The following is an 18,833-nucleotide window of genomic DNA, read 5'->3' on the forward strand; positions in this document are numbered from 1 at the left end:
CGCCATTCTCCTGCCTCAGCCTCTCCGAGTAGCTGGGACTACAGGCGCCCGCCACCACGCCCGGCTAATTTTTTGTATTTTTGGTAGAGACAGGTTTTCACTGTGGTCTCGATCTCCTGACCTCGTGATCCGCCCGCCTCGGCCTCCCAAAGTGCTGGGATTACAAGCGTGAGCCACCGCGCCCGGCCTGTTTTTGTTTTTTTTTGAGACGGAGTCTCACTCTGTCGCCCAGGCTGGAGTGCAGTGATGCAGTCTCAGCTCACTCAACCTCTGCCTCCCAGGTTCAAGCGATTCTCCTGCCTCAGCTTCCCAAGTAGCTGGGACTACAGGCATGTGCCACCACGCCCCCCTAATTTTTGTCTTTTTAGTAGAGACGGGGTTTCACCATATTGGCTATGCTTGTCTCAAACTACTGACCTTGTGATCCACCCACCTCAGCCTCCCAACCGAAGTGCTGGGATTACAGGCGTGAGCCACCGCTTCCGGCCAGAGTGTTTTCATAATACAAACTACAGAAAGCTTGACAAAATCTTCAGTGAAGTGAATGCAGCCATTTCAACAGGGAAACTTGTTCCCTTAAGGGCATATCAAAATCTCTGGGAGGACATAGATTTTTAAGTTTATCCAAAGGAATCAGTGTTTCAAAAGATTAAAGTACTGCTTAGAGCACCACACTAGTCTTCTCATTAGTGCCCAGCAGCACATGTGCTCTGAGCCTTGAGTGGCAGAGAGTGATACAACAATAAGTAAAATGTATTCCCTACCTTCTGAAAGTTCACAGTCTAGGAGGGACTACGTAATTGTTTATTCACTTAGTATTTATATCCCACTCTGTTCTAAAAACGGATTAGAACTGGCTCACACTTAATCAGAAATAACTTGAATGCAAGAGAGATGGGACAAATGCACATAAAAGGAAAGTGAAGATTAGAGGATTCTATTAAGGTTGGTGCAGAATTAATTGCAGCTTTTACCATTAAAAGTACTGGAGCCCAGGATTTCAAGACCAGCCTGGGCAACATGGCAAAACCCTGTCTACAAAAAATACAAAAATTGGCTGGCCACGGTAGCTCACACCTATAATCCTAGCTCTTTGGGAGGCCAAGGCTGGTGGACAGCTTGAGCTCAGGAGTTCAGATCCAGCCTGGGCCACACGGTGAAACCCTGTCTCTACAAAAAATTAGCCAGGTATGGTGGCACACACTTGTAGTCCCAGCTGCTTGGGGGCGCTAAAGCAGGAGGTTTGCTAGAGCCCAGGAGGTTGAGGCTGCAGTGAGCCCTCAAGATTGCACCTGTCTCAAGAAAGAAAAAATTAGCTGGGCATGTTGGTGCACAGTTGTGGTCCCAGCTACTCAAGAGGCTGAGGTGGGAGGATCGCTTGAACGTGAGAGGTCGAGGTTGCAGTGAGCTGTGATCATGCCACTGCACCAGCCTACGTGACAGCAAGACCCTGTCGCAAAAAAACAGAGTGCAGGCCGGGCGCGGTGGCTCACACCTGTAATCCCAGCACTTTGGGAGGCCAAGGCAGGCGGATCACGAGGTCAGGAGATCCAGACCATCCTGGTTAACACGGTGAAGCCCCGACTCTACTAAAAATACAAAAAAAAGCCGGGTATGGTGGAGGGCACCTATAGTCCTAGCTACTCAGGAGGCTGAGGCAGGAGAGTGGTGTGAACCCGGGAGGCAGAGCTTGTAGTGAGCTGAGATAGCACCACTGCATTCCAGCCTGGGCAACAGAGTGAGACTCCGTCTCAAAAAAAAAAAAAAAAAAAACAGAGTGCAGATAACTTTAGTCCCTAGCATGGGCCTGAATGAATGAAGAATGGAGAAAAGAATTGGATGGCCCCAAAGAACAAATTTTTCTTCCTACATGTGACACTATCCTTCAGCCCCAAAGACCTTGGACTCTGGCCACTCTTTCCCCAGGTTAAAAGACCTCAGTTCATTTCATGCCCAATGGGCCTACCCTGTACTGCTGCACCTCTTCATCTCGTTTTTGCCTCACAAGTGTGATCTGGTCCTCCAGGTTCCTGTTTTGCAGGCGGAGCTGCCGGGCCTCTGCTTGCAGGGGTCTCAGAGCCTCCTTCATCTCCTGGATCTCAGCCTGGGTTTTCTGCAGAGCTTTGGTCCCAGCTTCTTTCCTCTCTAGGAGCTGCAGGAGCTGAGGCTCGTACTCCTCCTCCAGGTCCTGGCGGCTCTCTGCCATGAGATTCTCAAACTGGGCAGAGAGTCGCCGGCTTTCCTGGAGAAAGTGCCCATCCCTCTGGCTTGGAGGGGCTTCTAGTTGTTGCCGCAGCTGCTCCTTCTGCTTCTGATAGGCATCCCGGAGCTGGGCCAGTTCCTCTGAGAGCTGGGTTGCCCTCGTAGTCAGCACTTCCCGGAAATCGGCAAACTGAGCCACATCCTGCTGGCGGCACTCCAGCTGGTATTGGAAGGCCACACATTCCTTCGTCACTTTGAAAAGCTTCTGCTTGACCAGCCGGATCTCCTCCCTTAGGCCATCTCTCTCCAGCTCTGCTTGGGCATGGAGCTTGTAGGCAGCCAGGATGTCTTGATGGACTTGCTGTACCTCCTGTAGGGCTGGTTCCCGGAGCAATACAAGCTCATGGATGAGCTGATCCCTCTCCTCTTCCAGCTGGGCCACAGCTTGGACACACTGCTGGAAACGCCCCTCTAGCAATTCCAGGTCCTCTATGCTCAGGTTCTCCTCCATGCTGGGGCTCGGCTCGGCTCTGCGGCTCTCCTCGGGGTTAGATTCCTCCGCCCTTGTGACTGTCATAACAACCTGCTGTGGGCTTGTGGGCTTTCCTGGCTCCCCGGGCCCCTCCACAAACTGTATCCGATCTGGCTCCATGGTTTCCTCCACACACACTGTCTCCTCTGGATTCCCAGGCTCCTCCACATGCAGAGCCTCATCTGGCTGCACGGCCTCCTCAATATACAGGGCCTCCTCTGCCTTCTCAGTCTCTTGCACATAGAGTGTCTCATCAAGGTCACCTGTGTCATCCAGGTAGAGAATGTCTTCTAGGTTTAAGGACCCCTCTGAAGATAGAGTAACTTCTGGGTTCAAGGCTTCTGCCTCATTTAGGGATTCAGAGTTCTCTGGAAGAGGAGAATTGGCCTCTGCTCTTGTTTTCCTGCAAAAGCAATGACTGAAAGTGAAAGGGCAGCCACAATCCAAGGATGGTGCGATCCCAGAGCCAGCAGCCACGGGCCTAGACCACCTCAGGTTCTCAGACGTCAGCAGCCACTCGTCTGCTCCCTCCACTCTGTCAATCCACCCCTCCACACACCCAACCACTGTGTAGATCCCCTGCCAGCATCCCAGCAACATCACCATATGGTCTCTGCTTATGCAGCTCCAAGGACCCGACATACCTCAGGCACCACTGTTTGTTCCACAATTATAATAAATATATGTTTTTTTGAGATGGAGTCCTGCTCTGTCGCCCAGGCTGGAGTGCAGTAGTGCCATCTCGGCTCACAGCAACCTCTGTCCCCTGGTTCATGCAATTCTCTTGCCTCAGCCTCCCAAGTAGCACCACCATGCCATCTTTTTTTTTTTTTTTTTTTCGAGACGGAGTCTTGCTCTGTTGCCAGGCTGGAGTGCGGTGGTGCGATCTCGGCTCACTGCAACCTCCGCCTCCTGGGTTCAAGTGATTCTCCTGCCTCAGCCTCCTGAGTAGCTGGGATTACAGGCACATGCCAACACGCCCAGCTAATTTTTGTATTTTTAGTGGAGATGGGGTTTCACCATGTTAGTCAGGCTGTTCTCAAACTCCTGACCTCGTGATCTGCCCGCCTCAGCCTCCCAAAGTGCTAGGATTATAGGCGTGAGCCACTGTGCCTGGCCCAGTTCTAATAAAATTATAACGTTGAGGTAAAACCTTCCTTGCAACGTTGTTTTTTTCTTTGAGATGGAGTCTTGCTCTGTCACCCAGGCTGGAGTGCAGTGGTGCCATTTCAGCCTCCGCCTCCCGAGTAGCTGGCACTACAGACACGTGCCACCACACTCAGCTAATTTTCGTATTTTTAGTACAGATGGGGTTTTACCATGTTGGCCAGGCTGGTCTCAAACTCCTGACCTCAAGTGATCCACCCTCTTCAGCCTCCCGAAGTGTTGGGATTACAGGCGTTGAGCCACCACGCCCAGCCCTTCCTTGTAACTTTTAGCCACTGGATTTACCTGATTCTTCCTTCTAGGATCAGATATTTCTACCTTCCTTTCTATATAAGTTATCTAAACACTTAAAGATAACCATGGTCAGCCAGGCTCGGTGGCTCACACCTGTAATCTCAGCACTTTGGGAGGCCGAATCAGGTGGATCACTTGAAGTCGGGAGTTCAAGACCAGCCTGACCAACATGGAGAAATCCCATCTCTACTAAAAATACAAAATTAGCCAGGCGTGGTGGTGCATGCCTGTAATCCCAGATACTCGGGAGGCTGAGGCAGGAGAATCTCTTGAACTTGGGAGGCGGTGGTTGCAGTGAGACGAGATTGCACCATTGCACTCCAGCCTGGGCAACAACAGCGAAACTCCGTCTCAAAAAAAAAAAAAAAAAAAGATAACCATGGTCAAGTGTGGTGTCTCATGTCTGTAATCCCAGCACTTTGGGAGGCCAAGACCTCTTGAGTCCAGGAGTTTAAGGCCAACATGGGCAGCATGGCGAAACCCCATCTCTACAAAAAACTACAAAAAATTAGCTGGGCATGACGGGGCACACCTGTAGTCCCAGGTACTTGGGAGGCTGTGGTGGGAGAATCACCTGAGCCTGGGAGGTCGAGGCTGCGGTGAGCCGTGATTGCACCACTCTGCACCCCAGCCTGGGCAACAGAGACCCTGTCAAAAAACAAAAACAAAAACAAAACAAACAACAACAAAAAAACAGCTTATCTTTGTTATTCCACACATGTCCAGGTTTCCAGTGCCCTCTTCATTTGTGTCATATCCTTGTGACACAAATGACAGCTTTCAGACTGTCACTCTCTTGAGGATTTTTTTTTTTATTTACCTTTATTCTTAAGTTCCCCAAGAGCTAGAAATTGGGATGGGTATCAAAAGCAGTGCCCCAGGGCTGGGCGAGATGGCTCACGCTTGTAATCCCAGCACTTTGGGAGGCCAAGATGGGTGGATCACCTGAGCTCCGGAGTTCGAGATCAGCCTGGCCAACATGCTGAAACCCCGTCTCTACTAAAAATACAAAACTTAGCAGGGCATGATGGTGCATGCCTGTAATCTCAGCTACTAGGGAGGCTGAGGCACAAGAATCGCTTGAACCTGGGAGGCAGAGGTTGCAGTGAGCCGAGATCACACCACAGCCTGGGCGACAGACCAGGACTCCATCTCAAAAAAAAAAAAAAAAGCAGGCCAGGCACAGTGGCTCACGCCTGTAATCCCAGCACTTTGGGAGGCTGAGGCAGGTGGATCATGAGGTCAGGAGATCGAGACCATCCTGGCTAACGCAGTGAAACCCCGTCTCTACTAAAAGTACAAAAAAATTCGCCGGGCATGTTGGCCGGCACCTGTAGTCCCAGCTACTCGCGAGGCTGAGGCAGGAGAATGGTGTGAACCTGGGAGGCGGAGCTTGCAGTGAGCCAAGATTGCGCCACCGCACTCCAGCCTGGGCAACAAAAGCAAACTCTGTATCAAAAAAAAAAAAAAAGTTTTTCATACCAAGTGCTTGTAAGCAACATTTCTTGTTTCTGTAAAAGTTCATCTTGTTAGAACTGGCCCACCCTTCTAGCCTGTCAAACGCTCTTGAAGACAGATTCTATCATTCCGACATCTGAGCTCTTTGACCCAGCTGCCTATTGCCTGCCAGCTCAGTCAGTTCCCACTGGGGAGTGCTCTCTTGCTGCTTTGCCCCTCAAATGCAAATGGCTTTGGTCTTTCCTGTTTCTGATTTTTGTTTTTGTTTTTGTTTTGTTTTGTTTTTTTGTTTTTTTTGAGATGGAGTCTCCCTCTGTCGCCCAGGCCTGAGTACTGTGGCATGATTATAGCTCACTGCAGCCTCAACCTCCCTGGCTCAAGCCATCCTCCTGCCTCAGCCTCCTGGGTAGCCAGGACTACAGGCACGTAGCACCACACCCACTAATTTTTTAACTTTTTGTAGAGATGAAGTCTCACTATGTTGCTCAGGCTGGTCTCAAACTCCTGAGCTCAAGCGATCCTCCTACCTAAACCTCCCAAAGTGCTGGGATTACAGGCATGAGCCACCACATCCGGCCACAGGCAAGAAATCTTCAGACAGCTCTTTCCCTCCCCTGTATAGCCAGTTCACTGAGAAGTGACTTTTCTTTTCTTTTCTTTTTTCCTTTTTTTTTTTTTTTGAGATGGAGTTTCACTCTGTCGCCCAGGCTGGAGTGCGGTGGCGTTGTCTCAGCTCACTGCAACCTCCTCCTCCTGGATTCAAGTGATTCTCCTGCCTCAGCCTCCTAAGTAGCTGGGACTATAGGTGCCTGCCACCGTGCCCGGCTAATTTTTGTCTATTTAGTAGAGACAGGGTTTCACCATGTTGGCCAGGATGGTCTCAATCTCCTGCCCTCGTGATCCACCAGCCTCGGCCTCCCAAAGTGCTGGGATTACAGGCACGAGTCACTGCGCCCGGCCAAAAAGTGACCTTTCTTAGAAAGACTACAGTCTCCATTCCCCTCTTCTGCATCCCACTTTCAGGGCCCTACTCCAAGTCATCATGTCTCACTGGCACTTTTGTCCTGGTCTTCTAAAAGGACTTCCTCCTCTCCTCAACTCAATCTATTCTCTACACCACCACAGTTAACTTGCTACAACACAGAGTGAACTATTGTTCCACTTCACCAATAAATACCCAAACTGCTAGGCATGATTTCAAAGTCCTTAAAGATGTGGCCCAAACATACCCTTTTTTTTTTTCTGTTTTTGAGCCAGAGTCTCGCTCTGTTGCCCAGGCTGGAGTGCAGTGGTGCAATCTCAGCTCACTGCAACCTCCGCCTCCTGGGTTCAGGCAATTCTCTGCCTCAGCCTCCCAAGTAGCTGGGACTACAGGCGCCCACCACCATGCCTGGCTAATTTTTTGTATTTTTAGCAGAGACAGGGTTTCACCATCTTGGCCAGGCTGGTCTCAAACTCCTGACCTCGTGATCCACCTGCCTTGGCCTTAAAAGTGCTGGGATTACAGGCATGAGCCACCGCACCCGGCCCCAAACATACCTTTTTTAGCTTCCTCTCACATTATTCCTGCAACCCACCCAACGCTTGACATCCCAGAGCTTGCATTAACTTTTTACACCTCCTACTCTAAGCCCACAGTGTCCAGCTGAGAAATGCAGCTTCTCAAAAACCACCTAACTAGAGAACAACCCTGTACTACCTGGGAAGGCAGAGCTCCTAGAGCCAGGGCCAGGAAGGATGCACCTGCTCAGCCAGCCAAACCCACTCTGATATTCAACGGTCCTTGCTTTCCCAGCAGACGGCCCTTTCATCATTCTCATGCCGAGCCGCCCACCTTGGAATGACTTCACCGTGTTCAAGAATATTCTCGGCATTTTACATGAATACTCATTTATAGAATCCTCATCATCTATTGGCTGGGCGCGGTGGCTCACGCCTGTAATCCCAGCACTTTGGGAGGCTGAGGCGGGTGGATCACCTGAGGTCAGGGGTTTGAGACCAGCCTGGCCAACATGGTGAAACTCCGTCTCTACTAAAAATACAAAAAATTAGCTGGGTATGGTGGCGTGTGCCTGTAATCCCAGCTACTCGGGAGGCTGAAGCAGGAGGATCGCTTGAACCTGGGAGACAGAGGTTGCGGTGAACTGACATTGCGCTATTGCCCTCCAACCTGAGCAACGAGAGCGAGACTCTGTCTCAAAAAGAAAGAAAGAAAGAATCCTCATCTATTATCTCCATTTTATAGATGAGGAAGTCAATGCACAGAGTAAAGAACTCACACAAGGTTCCACAACTGTTGTAAGTGGTGGAGGCTGGAGAAGGCCTGCGGTATTTACCACCCTCCTAGGATAGGCGTGAGGTCCAAAAGAGGTAACTACAGCACATATAAAAAGCCTGGCATGCAGCAGTCACAATATACTTTTTTTTTTTTTTTTGAGATGGAGCTTCACTCTTGTTGCCCAGGCTGGAGTGCAATGGTGTGATCTCCACTCACTGCAGCCTCTGCCTCCTGGGTTCAAGCAAGTCTCCTGTCTCAGCCTCCCAAGTAACTGGGATTACAGGCACATGCCACCACGCCTGGCTAATGTTTGTATTTTTAGTAGAGCCAGGGTTTCACCATGTTGGCCGGGCTGGTCTTGAACTCCTGACCTCAGGTGATCCGCACACCTCGGCGTCCCAAAGCGCTGGGATAACAGGCGTGAGCCACCGCGCCCGGCCCACAATATACCTCTATCTACCTAACAAATTTCTACTCATCCTTCAAGCCCTGCTCAAACTTCATCTCTTCCATAAAGTATCTCCCAGACAGCCCCATGTGTGTTCTCAGGGCACTCTGTATGCACCACATCTTCACACTTACTGCTCCAGTTACAGAAGTGCACGTGTCTGTCTCCCTGATAGTGAGTTTCCTAAGGACAAGCAGAGTTCTCATTCTGCTCTGTATCCTAGGGTGGGGCTCTGTAAGGGCAGACAGGCAGAAACCAGATGAACTCCAAGGAGGAAATCTGCCCAAGGTCGAATGGCAAAGCTGGAAGTAAAACCCAGGCCTCCTGACCTCCAAGTTGTGCTGTTAGCACACATCGTGTTGCCTCCACCACCCCACCCATGGCACCGGGCCTCTGCTGGGTGCTGCCCTCGCACAGCTGCCTCTTTTAAACAGAGAGAGGAGGGAAAGAAACAGATGACAGGAGGCTCAGAGGAGAGGAAGCCAGCTTAGCTGGGGCCCCTGACCTCGGGCTTCCTTGAGCCCTGGGCAGCCTGCCTCTGACACTCTGTCCCTGTCCCCAGAGAACCGCAGAGCTCTCCAACCCTGTTCAGGGATGTGGCTGGGAGTGCATGTGACACTGTGCAGGCAAGGGTCCGTGTGTCTGACTGTAGCTGTAGGGGTGTGGACAGCAGTATGGGCAAGTGTGTGTGTGTAAGACCGCTCAGCTTTGTGCCCCTGTGTGACAGTGAAGGGGTGTCAGGAGGTGTGTATTTGCACCCTCACCTCTTGGTACACTGGGAAGTTCCAGAGCCACAGTATGACCTGGGACAGAAATACTCATCCCTCACCCCAAACCCCTCAGCCACAGGTCCCTTCCCCTACTAATCAGCGGTGCCCTGCCAGCAGGGATAGTGGAGGGCCCCTGGACCTTTCCCCTACCCATCCCAGGCCAGACCGGAGAGAACAAGCCCTGACAGACTCTTAACTTCAAGCTGGCAGATGCCCAGCCTTGCACCAAGTGGCTTCCACACAGCCAATTCAGCAGGGGAGGCCTCCGTCTCCACCTGACATTTGCAGGGAGGAATGAAGGCAAGCGAGAAGTGTCTTTGGCTGCTAAGGGCCAAAAGGCACTTGAGCGGTGGATGCTCACTCGCCTGAAAGGGTTAATTCTCATGTAGCCCCGGGAGGGGGAAGGGTATTATAAAAAGCCACAGACAAAAGGAGGTGCCAGGACCCCGGGACGGCCCGACTCCCCGAAGTCCCCTCACGAGGCGGCTCCAGTGCCCCACCCCGGCTGGACCACTACCCCTAGGCAGGCGAAAGACGCCCGCGGTCGGGGGGAAAGGGAACCTGTCCAGCAGCAACCCCTCCCCAGGGGGGCGGCGACGCGGGCCCGGCACGGTCCTACCTCGCGGCCTGGGCGGCGCCGTCCCCGCCGCGCCGGGGCTCCGGGCTGGCCATGGCTGCGCGACCCCGGGCTGGCGGCCGCGTTATTAATAGCCGGGCCCGCGGGCCCCTCGCTCCGGCGCCCGCGCCCGCCGCACTGCCAGCTGCAGCCGACACCGGATCCCGGCCGCCCCGGGCCGGGCGCGCCCACTTGGCCGGGGCTCCTGCCGGGGGAGGAGGGAGCGGCCGCGCGGACCTGTGGGCGGGGAGAGGCCGCCCCTCCCGGACCAGCCTGGGGCGGGGGTGGGAACGGGAGGCTGGAGCGGCCTTTCCAAACCTCCCAGCCCCCTGGTCTTCCCGAACCTTCTCCCACCCTTCCTTTCGTGGGGTCCCGGTGCAGGGGGAGAGAAGGGGGTTTTAAACCCCAGGGAGCACCTTCCCTGTCCAGCCTGGGAGGGTGAGGGCAGGGTTCGGCGGGCTGCGCAAAGGGAGCCAGCACCCCTCTCCCGCGAGTGTTTGGGGGTGTCCGCCGCCGCTCAGCGCCCTCTGGTCCCCACTCACGAGGGGAAGGCCCGCAGCCACCCTCTGGGCACTCCGGGCTGTCCCCCGCAGCTGTCGTGAAGGGCGGGGCAGGGCGCGGCCGGGGAGGAGGGTTCACGGCCACACCCCGCGCGTTTGGGGACAGCCTGGAGCCTGGGGGCGGGCTGGGTGGCTGGGGTGAGGGAGAACTGCGGAGGAGTTTACGCCTATCACATTGAGTCCATATTTAACCCCACTTTCTGCCCCACCCTTTGAGGCTTCCTGGGGTGTCTTCCCGGCTCCACCTGTCACCCCACTCAGCCCACTTCTGTCAACTTCAAGATAATACCTCCCCCCACTAGTGTCAGGGTCAAACCAGCACTGACGTCTTTCTCCCCAAGAGAGAAGCTGCTGGGCCCCTTCCCAGACCTGGGCTTCAGGCGTTCTTCCTTCGGATTCCTTCTTCCACTTAGCCACCCTGTCTGGGGAGGTCTTTGACTCAATCGCAGAAGAATGCCGGCACCATAACAAGCCCCAGGGGCTGGGGTGCCTGGGAGGCCGGTGGGGGAAGCATGCCGTGGTGCTGAATGTGTGTGGGCTTGTGTGCCCCTGTGTGACTCTGCGGTGATTGTGGGGTACATGTCTGTGTGTGAGCATGTGGATGTGTGATTGTGTGATCTCAGGGTGAATGTGTGTGGTGATTGTGCCATGGTGGAGTGTCTTTGTGGGGCTGGCGGTTTTGACTGTGTGTGGGGGGCATGCGTATGGTCCCGCGTGTGACTCTGTGTGCTTGTGCGTGACTGGGGGTTGATGAATGTTCATTCATCCTCGCCTCTGAGTGTGCCGCCTGTGGCTGTATATTTATATTTCTCTGTCTAATGCAAGGGGGTGGAAGATTTAACACCCAGGGCAGCCAAATATACCCTTGTAAGGTATGCACGAGAAAAAGCCAGGTTTTGAGGCTGCTGGTCATTTTCTGACTTATCCCTGAACTATTCCAGGGGAGGAGGCTGGCGAAGCCTCAGCTGCTGGGCATTTGACATCTGCTGCCCGCCAGAGGAGAGCTAAGGCAGCAAGGGCAGGCCTGCCAGCGGCTCTGTTTGCTGTGGTACCAAGCAACAGGCGGCAAGGGTGGCATTCAGAGGAGCTGGCTCTGCCCCTCCAACCCCCAGCCCAGGACCTGGCCTTGGGCTGTCCCCAGGACTGAATTTCTGACCCCCTCCTACCCGCCTGCTCAGCGCTTCTTTAGGCCGAAACCCTGAATTCCCCAGAGTCCCAGAAACTTCCCCACCTCCAGGCCTTTGTTGCTGTTGTTTTTGTTGCTGTTGTTTCTTGCAGTCAGGGTCTCACTCTGTCATCCAGGCAGGAGTACAGTGGTGCGATCATGGTTCACTGCAGCCTCAACCTCCCAGGCTCAGGTGATCCTCCCATCTCAGCCTCCCGAGTAGCTGGAACTACAGATGCACACCACCACACCTGGATAATTTTTGTATTTTTTGTAAAGACGAGGTCTCACTGTGTTGCCTAGGCTGGTCTCAAATTCCTAGGCTCAAGCAACCCTCCTGCCTCAGCCTCCCAAAGTGCTGGGATTACAGGAGTGAGCCAGCACACCCAGCCAGGCCTTTTCTGCTGCTTCCTCTGCCTAGAAAACCCTTTCCAGCTCTTCACAGCCCACCTTTTACTCTCCTTCAGGTCTCAGCTCACATCTCACAGAGGCCTTCTCTGATGCCTCCCCACCCCCTGCCCATAATGTCCACCCATTTACTTTTTTGTTTTAGGCTTTCTTGTTTTGTTTTGTTGGGTTTTGTAAAATTTTATTTAATAGAGATGGGGTCTCACTATGTTGTCAAGGCTGATCTCAAACTCCTGGCCTCAAGGGATCCTCCAGACTCAGCCTCCCAAAGTGCTGGGATTAAAAGCAGGAGCCACCATGCCTTACCCCATTTACTGTTTATCCCTGTCACCCTGTTTATTTTCTGTGCAGCACTTATTAATCTGCAACAATACTATTCATTTTCTTTCTTTTTTTTCGAGACGGAGTCTCGCTCTGTCACCCAAGCTGGAGTGCAGTGACACGATCTCGGCTCACTGCAAGCTCCACCTCCTGGGTTCAGGCCATTCTCCTGCCTCAGCCTCTGGAGTAGCTGGGACTACAGGCGCCTGCAATCATGCCCGGCTAATTTTTTTGTATTTTTAGTAGAGACGGGGTTTCACTGTGTTATCCAGGATGGTCTCAATCTCCTGACCTCGTGATCCACCCATCTCGGCCTCCCAAAGTGCTGGGATTACAGGCATGAGCCACCGTGCCTGGCCAATACTATTCATTGCCAATTATTTTCTTCTCTGTTTCCCCCACGAGAATGGAAGCCCCATGAGGGCAGAGACTTTATGTGTCTTGTTTACTGCTGTGTCCCCAGAGCCCAGCACAGGGACTACCACATAGTAGGACCTTAAAAAAAATTGTTTTTGTTTTTTATAACAATAACAATCATTTATTTTACCCACAGATCTGTGATTTGGGCATGGCTTGGTGGAGGCAGCTCATTTCTGCTTCACGTGGCATCAGCTGAGGTGGCTTGCCCAGAGGCTGCAGAACTCGCATTCAGGACAGCTCACTCATGTGGCTGGCAAGTTGGTGTGGTCTGTCAGCTGGGAGCTCGGCAGGGGCTTTGGCTGGGGGTCTTGGTTCTCCTCCACACAGGCTTTTCCACGGGTTGCTTGTGCTTCCTCATGGCACGGTGGCTAAATCCCAACAGTAAACGTCCCAAAAGAACAAGGCAGAAGTGAAAGGCATTTTTTTGAGCTAGCCTCGGAAGCTATACACTGTCACTGCTGACCTATTCTGTTACTCAAGGCAGTCACAAAAACCTGGGCCTCTAGCTCAGGGGAGGAGACATAGATGCCACCTTTTAATGGGAAGGGTGTGTCAAAGTCACAGTATAAGAAGAGCTTATGTATGGAATGGGATATAGTATTGCCTCTATCTTGGGAAAATACAGTCTCCCAAAGATGCAGACTCACAGCTTGGTCTTCCACCATCTCCAGACTGTGGCCCTAATCCACACCCATCCAAGACCAGTCCAAGCTCCCTTCTGGTGCCTCATTCTATCCAATGAAAGTAAAAAGGAGGGGTCACTCACCTCACACCACCTCTGATTGTGTCCCATTGCCAGAGCTCAGTCACATGGCCATATTTAGCTTTAGTGGCTTTTTTTTTATTTTTTTTTTTGAGACGGAGTCTCGCTCTGTCTCCCAGGCTGGAGTGCAGTGGCACGATCTCAGCTCACTGCAAGCTCCGCCTCCCGGGTTCACACCATTCTCCTGCCTCAGCCTCTCTGAGTAGCTGGGACTACAGGCGCCCGCCACCACACCCGGCTAATTTTTTTTGTATTTTTAGTAGAGATGGGGTTTCACCGTGGTCTCGATCTCCTGACCTCGTGATCCGCCCGCTTTGGCCTCCCAAAGTGCTAGGATTACAAGCGTGAGCCACCGCGCCGGCCAACTTTAGCGGCTTATTATAAAGGATATTTAAAAGGATACAGATGAAGAGATGAATAGGGCAGAGTTATGAAGGAAGGGGCATGAAGCTTCCGTGCCCTCCCTGGGCACACCATCCTCCAGGAACCTCCATATGTTCAGCTATCTGGAAGCTCCAAAAAAATTGTTGAATGAATGAAGGGAAGGAGGATGGTCTTACTTAGGCTAATTTAGGCAATATTTGATGCCCGCTGTGTGCTAGGCCTGGGCCACTCACCTCTCAGGAGCCCCAGTCTACTCGGGGAGACAGACACACATGTGCCCAGATTGCATATAGCAAGGCAGAGTGAGGTATTTGAGCTGATAAGATTCAGCTCACTTGGCAAACACTGGCACTTGGGCTGTGCTGGGCCCTGTATCAGAGCAAACAGCCTTATTTGGCCCAAGCCTGCCAGAAGCTTTCAGTGTAGAGGAAGCTGGAACCGTCTCCTGGGGAGAAAAACCTATGCAGAAAATAATGCCAAATCACTGGGCTGAGTGATGTGATAGACGTTGAGAACCAGGGAAGCCAGGAATGGATGGGAGAAATGAACTCTGGGACTGGGGATGGCCTCGTGAACAAAGTACCTGGGTCTGGAAGGATGAGAAAAGCTGTTCTGGAATCAGGAATCAGGCACAGACTCTGCTTTGAAGGACAAGCGCAGCCACTCTTATCTCTCAGCCCCTCCACAAAGCCAAACCCAGGAGGAGGAGAGAGGCCCCTGGGCTGGCTACTCTTTGCCTAACCTTCCTTCTCAGAGCTGTGTGTCCTGGAGCTGATTCCTGTGGCTAGCCTCTCCTGGGCCCCCTTGCCTTCTGGTTTCAGGTGGGGTTTGGCCAAACTGGGGACCCTGGCAGGAGATCAGAGAGGGAGGAGAGTGAGATCAAGATATTTATTTATTTTTATTTTATTTTTTATTTTTGGGGGGACAGAGTCCTGCTCTGTCACCCAGGCTGGAGTGCAGTGCCATGATCTCAGCTCACTGCAATCTCCGCCTCCTGGGTTCAAGTGATTCTTGTGCCTCAGCCTCCCAAGTAGCTGGGACTACAAGCATGTGCTACCACACCCAGCTAATTTTCGTATTTTTACAAAATACAAAGAGACAGGATTTTGCCATGTTGGCCAGGCTGGTCTCAAACTCCTGACCTCAGGTGATCCACACACCTCAGCCTCCCAAAGTGCTGGGATTATAGATGTGAGCCATCACACCCAGCCTGGATAAAGATATTTATTATGCCCCCCCCGCCTGTGACTTTGGCCGTAACTATATTCCTCCACCAAAAGCCGTGGCTCCTGTTGGGTGGTTTGTACCCATGGGTACAGCTCTGGCCAGGTTTCTTAACAAGGCTCCTTCCCCTGCTCCTTCAGGCCCAGGGGTAATGATTCCATTCCACCATTGCGAGTCCCAGGTGCTGCGCCATTCCTGCCCACACCTCTGTGAATGGTCTCTTCATTAAATCCTCTGCTGGCAAACACTGAGTGTTTGAGTGTGCCCCTGTTTCCTGCTGAGACCCCTAAGATAAAAACTAAACCTTAGAAAGCTGGGCCCTGGATAGATAACTTAGGGAGACTCTCTTTCTAAATACCCCCCACAGCTGGGTGTGGTGGCTCACACCTCTAATTCCAGGTGTGAGGGAGGCTGAGGCAGGAATATTGCTTGGGTCCAGGAGTTCAAGGCTACAGTAAGCAATGATCGCACCACTGCATGATGCCCTACTGCCTGGGCAACAAAGTGAGACCCTGTCTCCAAAAACATACGCAAATAAATCCCCACCAGCTGGGCTCCATGGCTTATGCCTGTAATCCCAGCACTTTGGTAGGCTAAGGAGGGCGGATCACCTGAGGTCAGGAGTTCAAGACCAGCCTGGCCAACATGGTGAAACCCTGTCTCTAAGAAAAATACAAAAACTAGAGCCAGGTGCGGTGGCTCATGCCTATAATCCCAGCACTTTGGAAGGCTAAGGCAGGTGGATCACCTGAGGCCAGGAGTTCGAGACCAGCCTGGCCAACCTGGTGAAACCCTGTCTCTACTAAAAATACAAAAATTGGCTGGGTGTAGTGGCTCATGCCTGTAATCCCAGCTACTTGGGAGGCTGAGGCAGGATAATTGTTTGAACCTGGGAGGTGGAGGTTGCAGTGAACCAAGATTGTGCCACTGCACTCCAGCCTGGGCAACAAGAGCAAGACTCTGTCTCAAAAAAAAAAAAAAAAAAAAAAAAAAAAAATCCCCACCAAAAACCAGAATCAGAAACGTTGTGAACAAATTTCATCTTGAGTGAAGACTTCTGGGTGCCACTCCAGGCAGGGTCCCCACCCAAGGGGTCCCTCTGTCTTAGGACTGTAGTTTCTGTGGCTTGTAGAATGGGGCAGGCAGGGGACTGTGAGTGAGTGGACATGTGTGTGAGAGGAATGGATGGATGAGCTCGGAAGTGGAGAGGCACCAGAGGGCAGCAGGGGAGGCGTGGCCTTGGCAGCCATCTCTACCAGACCCCAGAGCAGATCCTATAGGACCCTGGGAAGCCAACCTCCCTGAACCTCAGCTCCCTCTCGGCAAAATGGGCAATTAACACCCTCTTCACAGGATTGTTGTGAAATGCAATCAAATGTGAGGCTCAACACATGAGCCACTGGAAGTGGAGTTGCTCTCCAAGCTGAGAGTAGCACATCCCCCATTACTACTGATGCAGGTAGAGGCCATTCTGCTCACTTGTTTTTTCTTTTTTTTTGAGACGGCATTCTTGCTCTCGTCACCCAGGCTGGAGTGCAATGGCACGATCTCGGCTCACTGCAACCTCTGCCTCCTGGGTTCAAGCGATTCTCCTGCCTCAGCCTCCCAAGTAGCTGGGATTACAGGCACCTGCCTCCACACCTGGCTAATTTTTGTATTTTTAGTAGAGAAGGGGTTTCTCCATATTGCCCAAGCTGGTCGCAAACTCTTGACCTTGCAATCCGCCTTCCCGGGCCTTCCAAAGTGCTGGGATTACAGGCATGAGCCACCACGCCCGGCCTCTGCTCACTTTCTTTGTGCCAAGAGCTCCAGCAACCCATCTAGAGGTGGGAGGAGGGTGGTACAGAGATGCCCTGGCAGGGCCCTCAGACCCACCACTTCTGTTTTTTGTTTTGAGACAAAGTCTTGCTCTTGCCCAGGCTGGAGTGCAGCGGTATGATCCGTGGGACCACAGGTGTATGCCACCCCACCCGGCTAAATTTCTTATTTTTTGTACAGATCGCAGCCAGATAGAGGGGTATCTCACCATGTTGCCCAGGCTGGTCTTGAACTCCTGAACTCAAACGATCCTCCAGCCTCAACCTTCCAAAGTGCTGGGATTACAGGCATGAGCCACCGCACCCAGCCTTGACCTACTGCTTCTAGAGAGCCAGGGTGTGAATCCAAGCTTTGGAGTGCTCACTTGCTGTGTGACCTTAGGAAAGTCACTCCACTTCATGGAAATTGTTTTCTTCTCCGTAAAATTAGATAACACGGCCGGGCGCGGTGGCTCACTCCCGTAATCTCAGCACTTTAGGAGGCCGAGGTGGGTGGATCACCTGAGGTTGGGAGTTCAAGACCAGCCTGACCAACACGGAGAAACCCCGTCTCTACTAAAAATACAAAATTAGCTGGGCATGGTGGCACATGCCTGTAATCCCAGCTACTCGGGAGACTGAGGCAGGAGAATCACTTGAACCTGGGAGGCGGAGGTTGCAGTGAGCCAAGATCGTGCCATTGCACTCCAGCCTGGGAAACGAGCGAAATTCTGTCTCAAAACAAAACAAAAACAAGAAATAATTATTATTTTTGAAACTCCCCTTTCTCCTGCTTCCTCTCTCTGAAGCTGCAACCAGGGGCTGGCTGACTACAGCATGTGTCTTCACTGGCTCATTCATTCACTTCACCATTTGTTAGGCCAGACAATGTGTTAAACCCTAAGAACACAAAGACAGTAAGTCATTAAAGCAAGACCTATATCTGTATGACTTCATGGCTGTGTCCCTTGTCCCTAGGTTTTCAACAAATAGTGGCCAAATGATGTGTTCATGAAGAGTATAGTAGTGAATAAGACTAATAGAAGAGAATAAAGAATGAAAAGAAAAAACAAATAGTGGCCAAATTAGTAAATGATGTTAGCTATATTCTTGAGCCCCTACTGCATGCCAGATGCTAAACTAGTCTCTCTTTTTTTTTTTGAGACAGAGTCTCGCTGTGTCACTAAGGCTGGAGTGCAGTTGTGCAATTTTGGCTCACTGCAAACTCCACCTCCCAGAGTCAAGCAATTCTCCTGCCTCAGCCTCCCGATTAGCTGGGATTACAGGCACGCACCACCACGCCTGGCTAATTTTTGTATTTTTAGTAGAGAGGACATTTCGCCATGTTGGCCAGGCTGGTCTCAGACTCCCGCCCTCAGGTGATCTGCCCGCTTGGGCCTCCCAAAGTGCTGGGATTACAGGCCGGAGCCACTGCGCCTGGGCTAGAAGGCATTTTATCTGCTTCAATGCAATAAATCTTCAGAACAGCCCTATGACATGGGGCCTGTAATAAAGCCCATTTACTGATGAGAAAACTGAGGCTTGGAGAGGTTATGCAACTTAGTTGACCAAAGTCACACAGAGAGGAAATGGTGGCAAGCAAGATTCAATACACTACCTCCACGAATGCATGATGTGTTATCCACATCGTCATTAACCTTGACTTCCAGAGACTTATAGTCTAGTGGGAATCTGGCAGCCTTTCCAGTCTCAGACTTAGCCCTGAGGGCCCAGGTATGGCCACAGACTTGTTTTGTGTCTCCAGGCAAATTACTTAACCTCCTTCGATCTGCTTCTTTTTTTTTTTTTTAAAGACCAAGTCTGAGGCCGGGCACGGTGGCTCACGCTTGTAATCCCAGCACTTTGGGAGGCCGAGGCGGGCGGATCACAAGGTCAGGAGATCGAGACCACGGTGAAACCCCGTCTCTACTAAAAATACAAAAAAATTAGCCGGGCGTGTTGGCGGGCGCCTGTAGTCCCAGCTGCTCGGAGAGGCTGAGGCAGGAGAATGGCGTGAACCCGGGAGG

At 52.2% G+C, this 18,833-nt stretch overlaps 1 protein-coding gene across 2 annotated transcripts in view; it reads right to left on the reverse strand.

Annotated features, from left to right (window-relative positions):
• Positions 1 to 9,931, reverse strand: part of SYNC (syncoilin, intermediate filament protein) — a 24,959-nt gene extending 15,028 nt beyond the window's left edge. For both annotated transcript variants that reach the window (XM_032160102.2, XM_032160101.2), the window contains exons 1-2: positions 9,769 to 9,931; positions 1,967 to 3,137 (exon numbers count right to left, since the gene is read on the reverse strand). In XM_032160102.2, the coding sequence (XP_032015993.1) occupies positions 1,967 to 3,137; positions 9,769 to 9,821 (1,224 nt within the window). In that variant the 5' untranslated portion in view covers positions 9,822 to 9,931. The remainder of the gene's footprint in view (positions 1 to 1,966; positions 3,138 to 9,768) is intronic.
• Between the last annotated feature and the right edge of the window lie 8,902 nt (positions 9,932 to 18,833).

Source organism: Hylobates moloch, unplaced genomic scaffold (assembly GCF_009828535.3).
Source record: "Hylobates moloch isolate HMO894 unplaced genomic scaffold, HMol_V3 SCAFFOLD_8, whole genome shotgun sequence".
NCBI lineage: Eukaryota > Metazoa > Chordata > Mammalia > Primates > Hylobatidae > Hylobates > Hylobates moloch.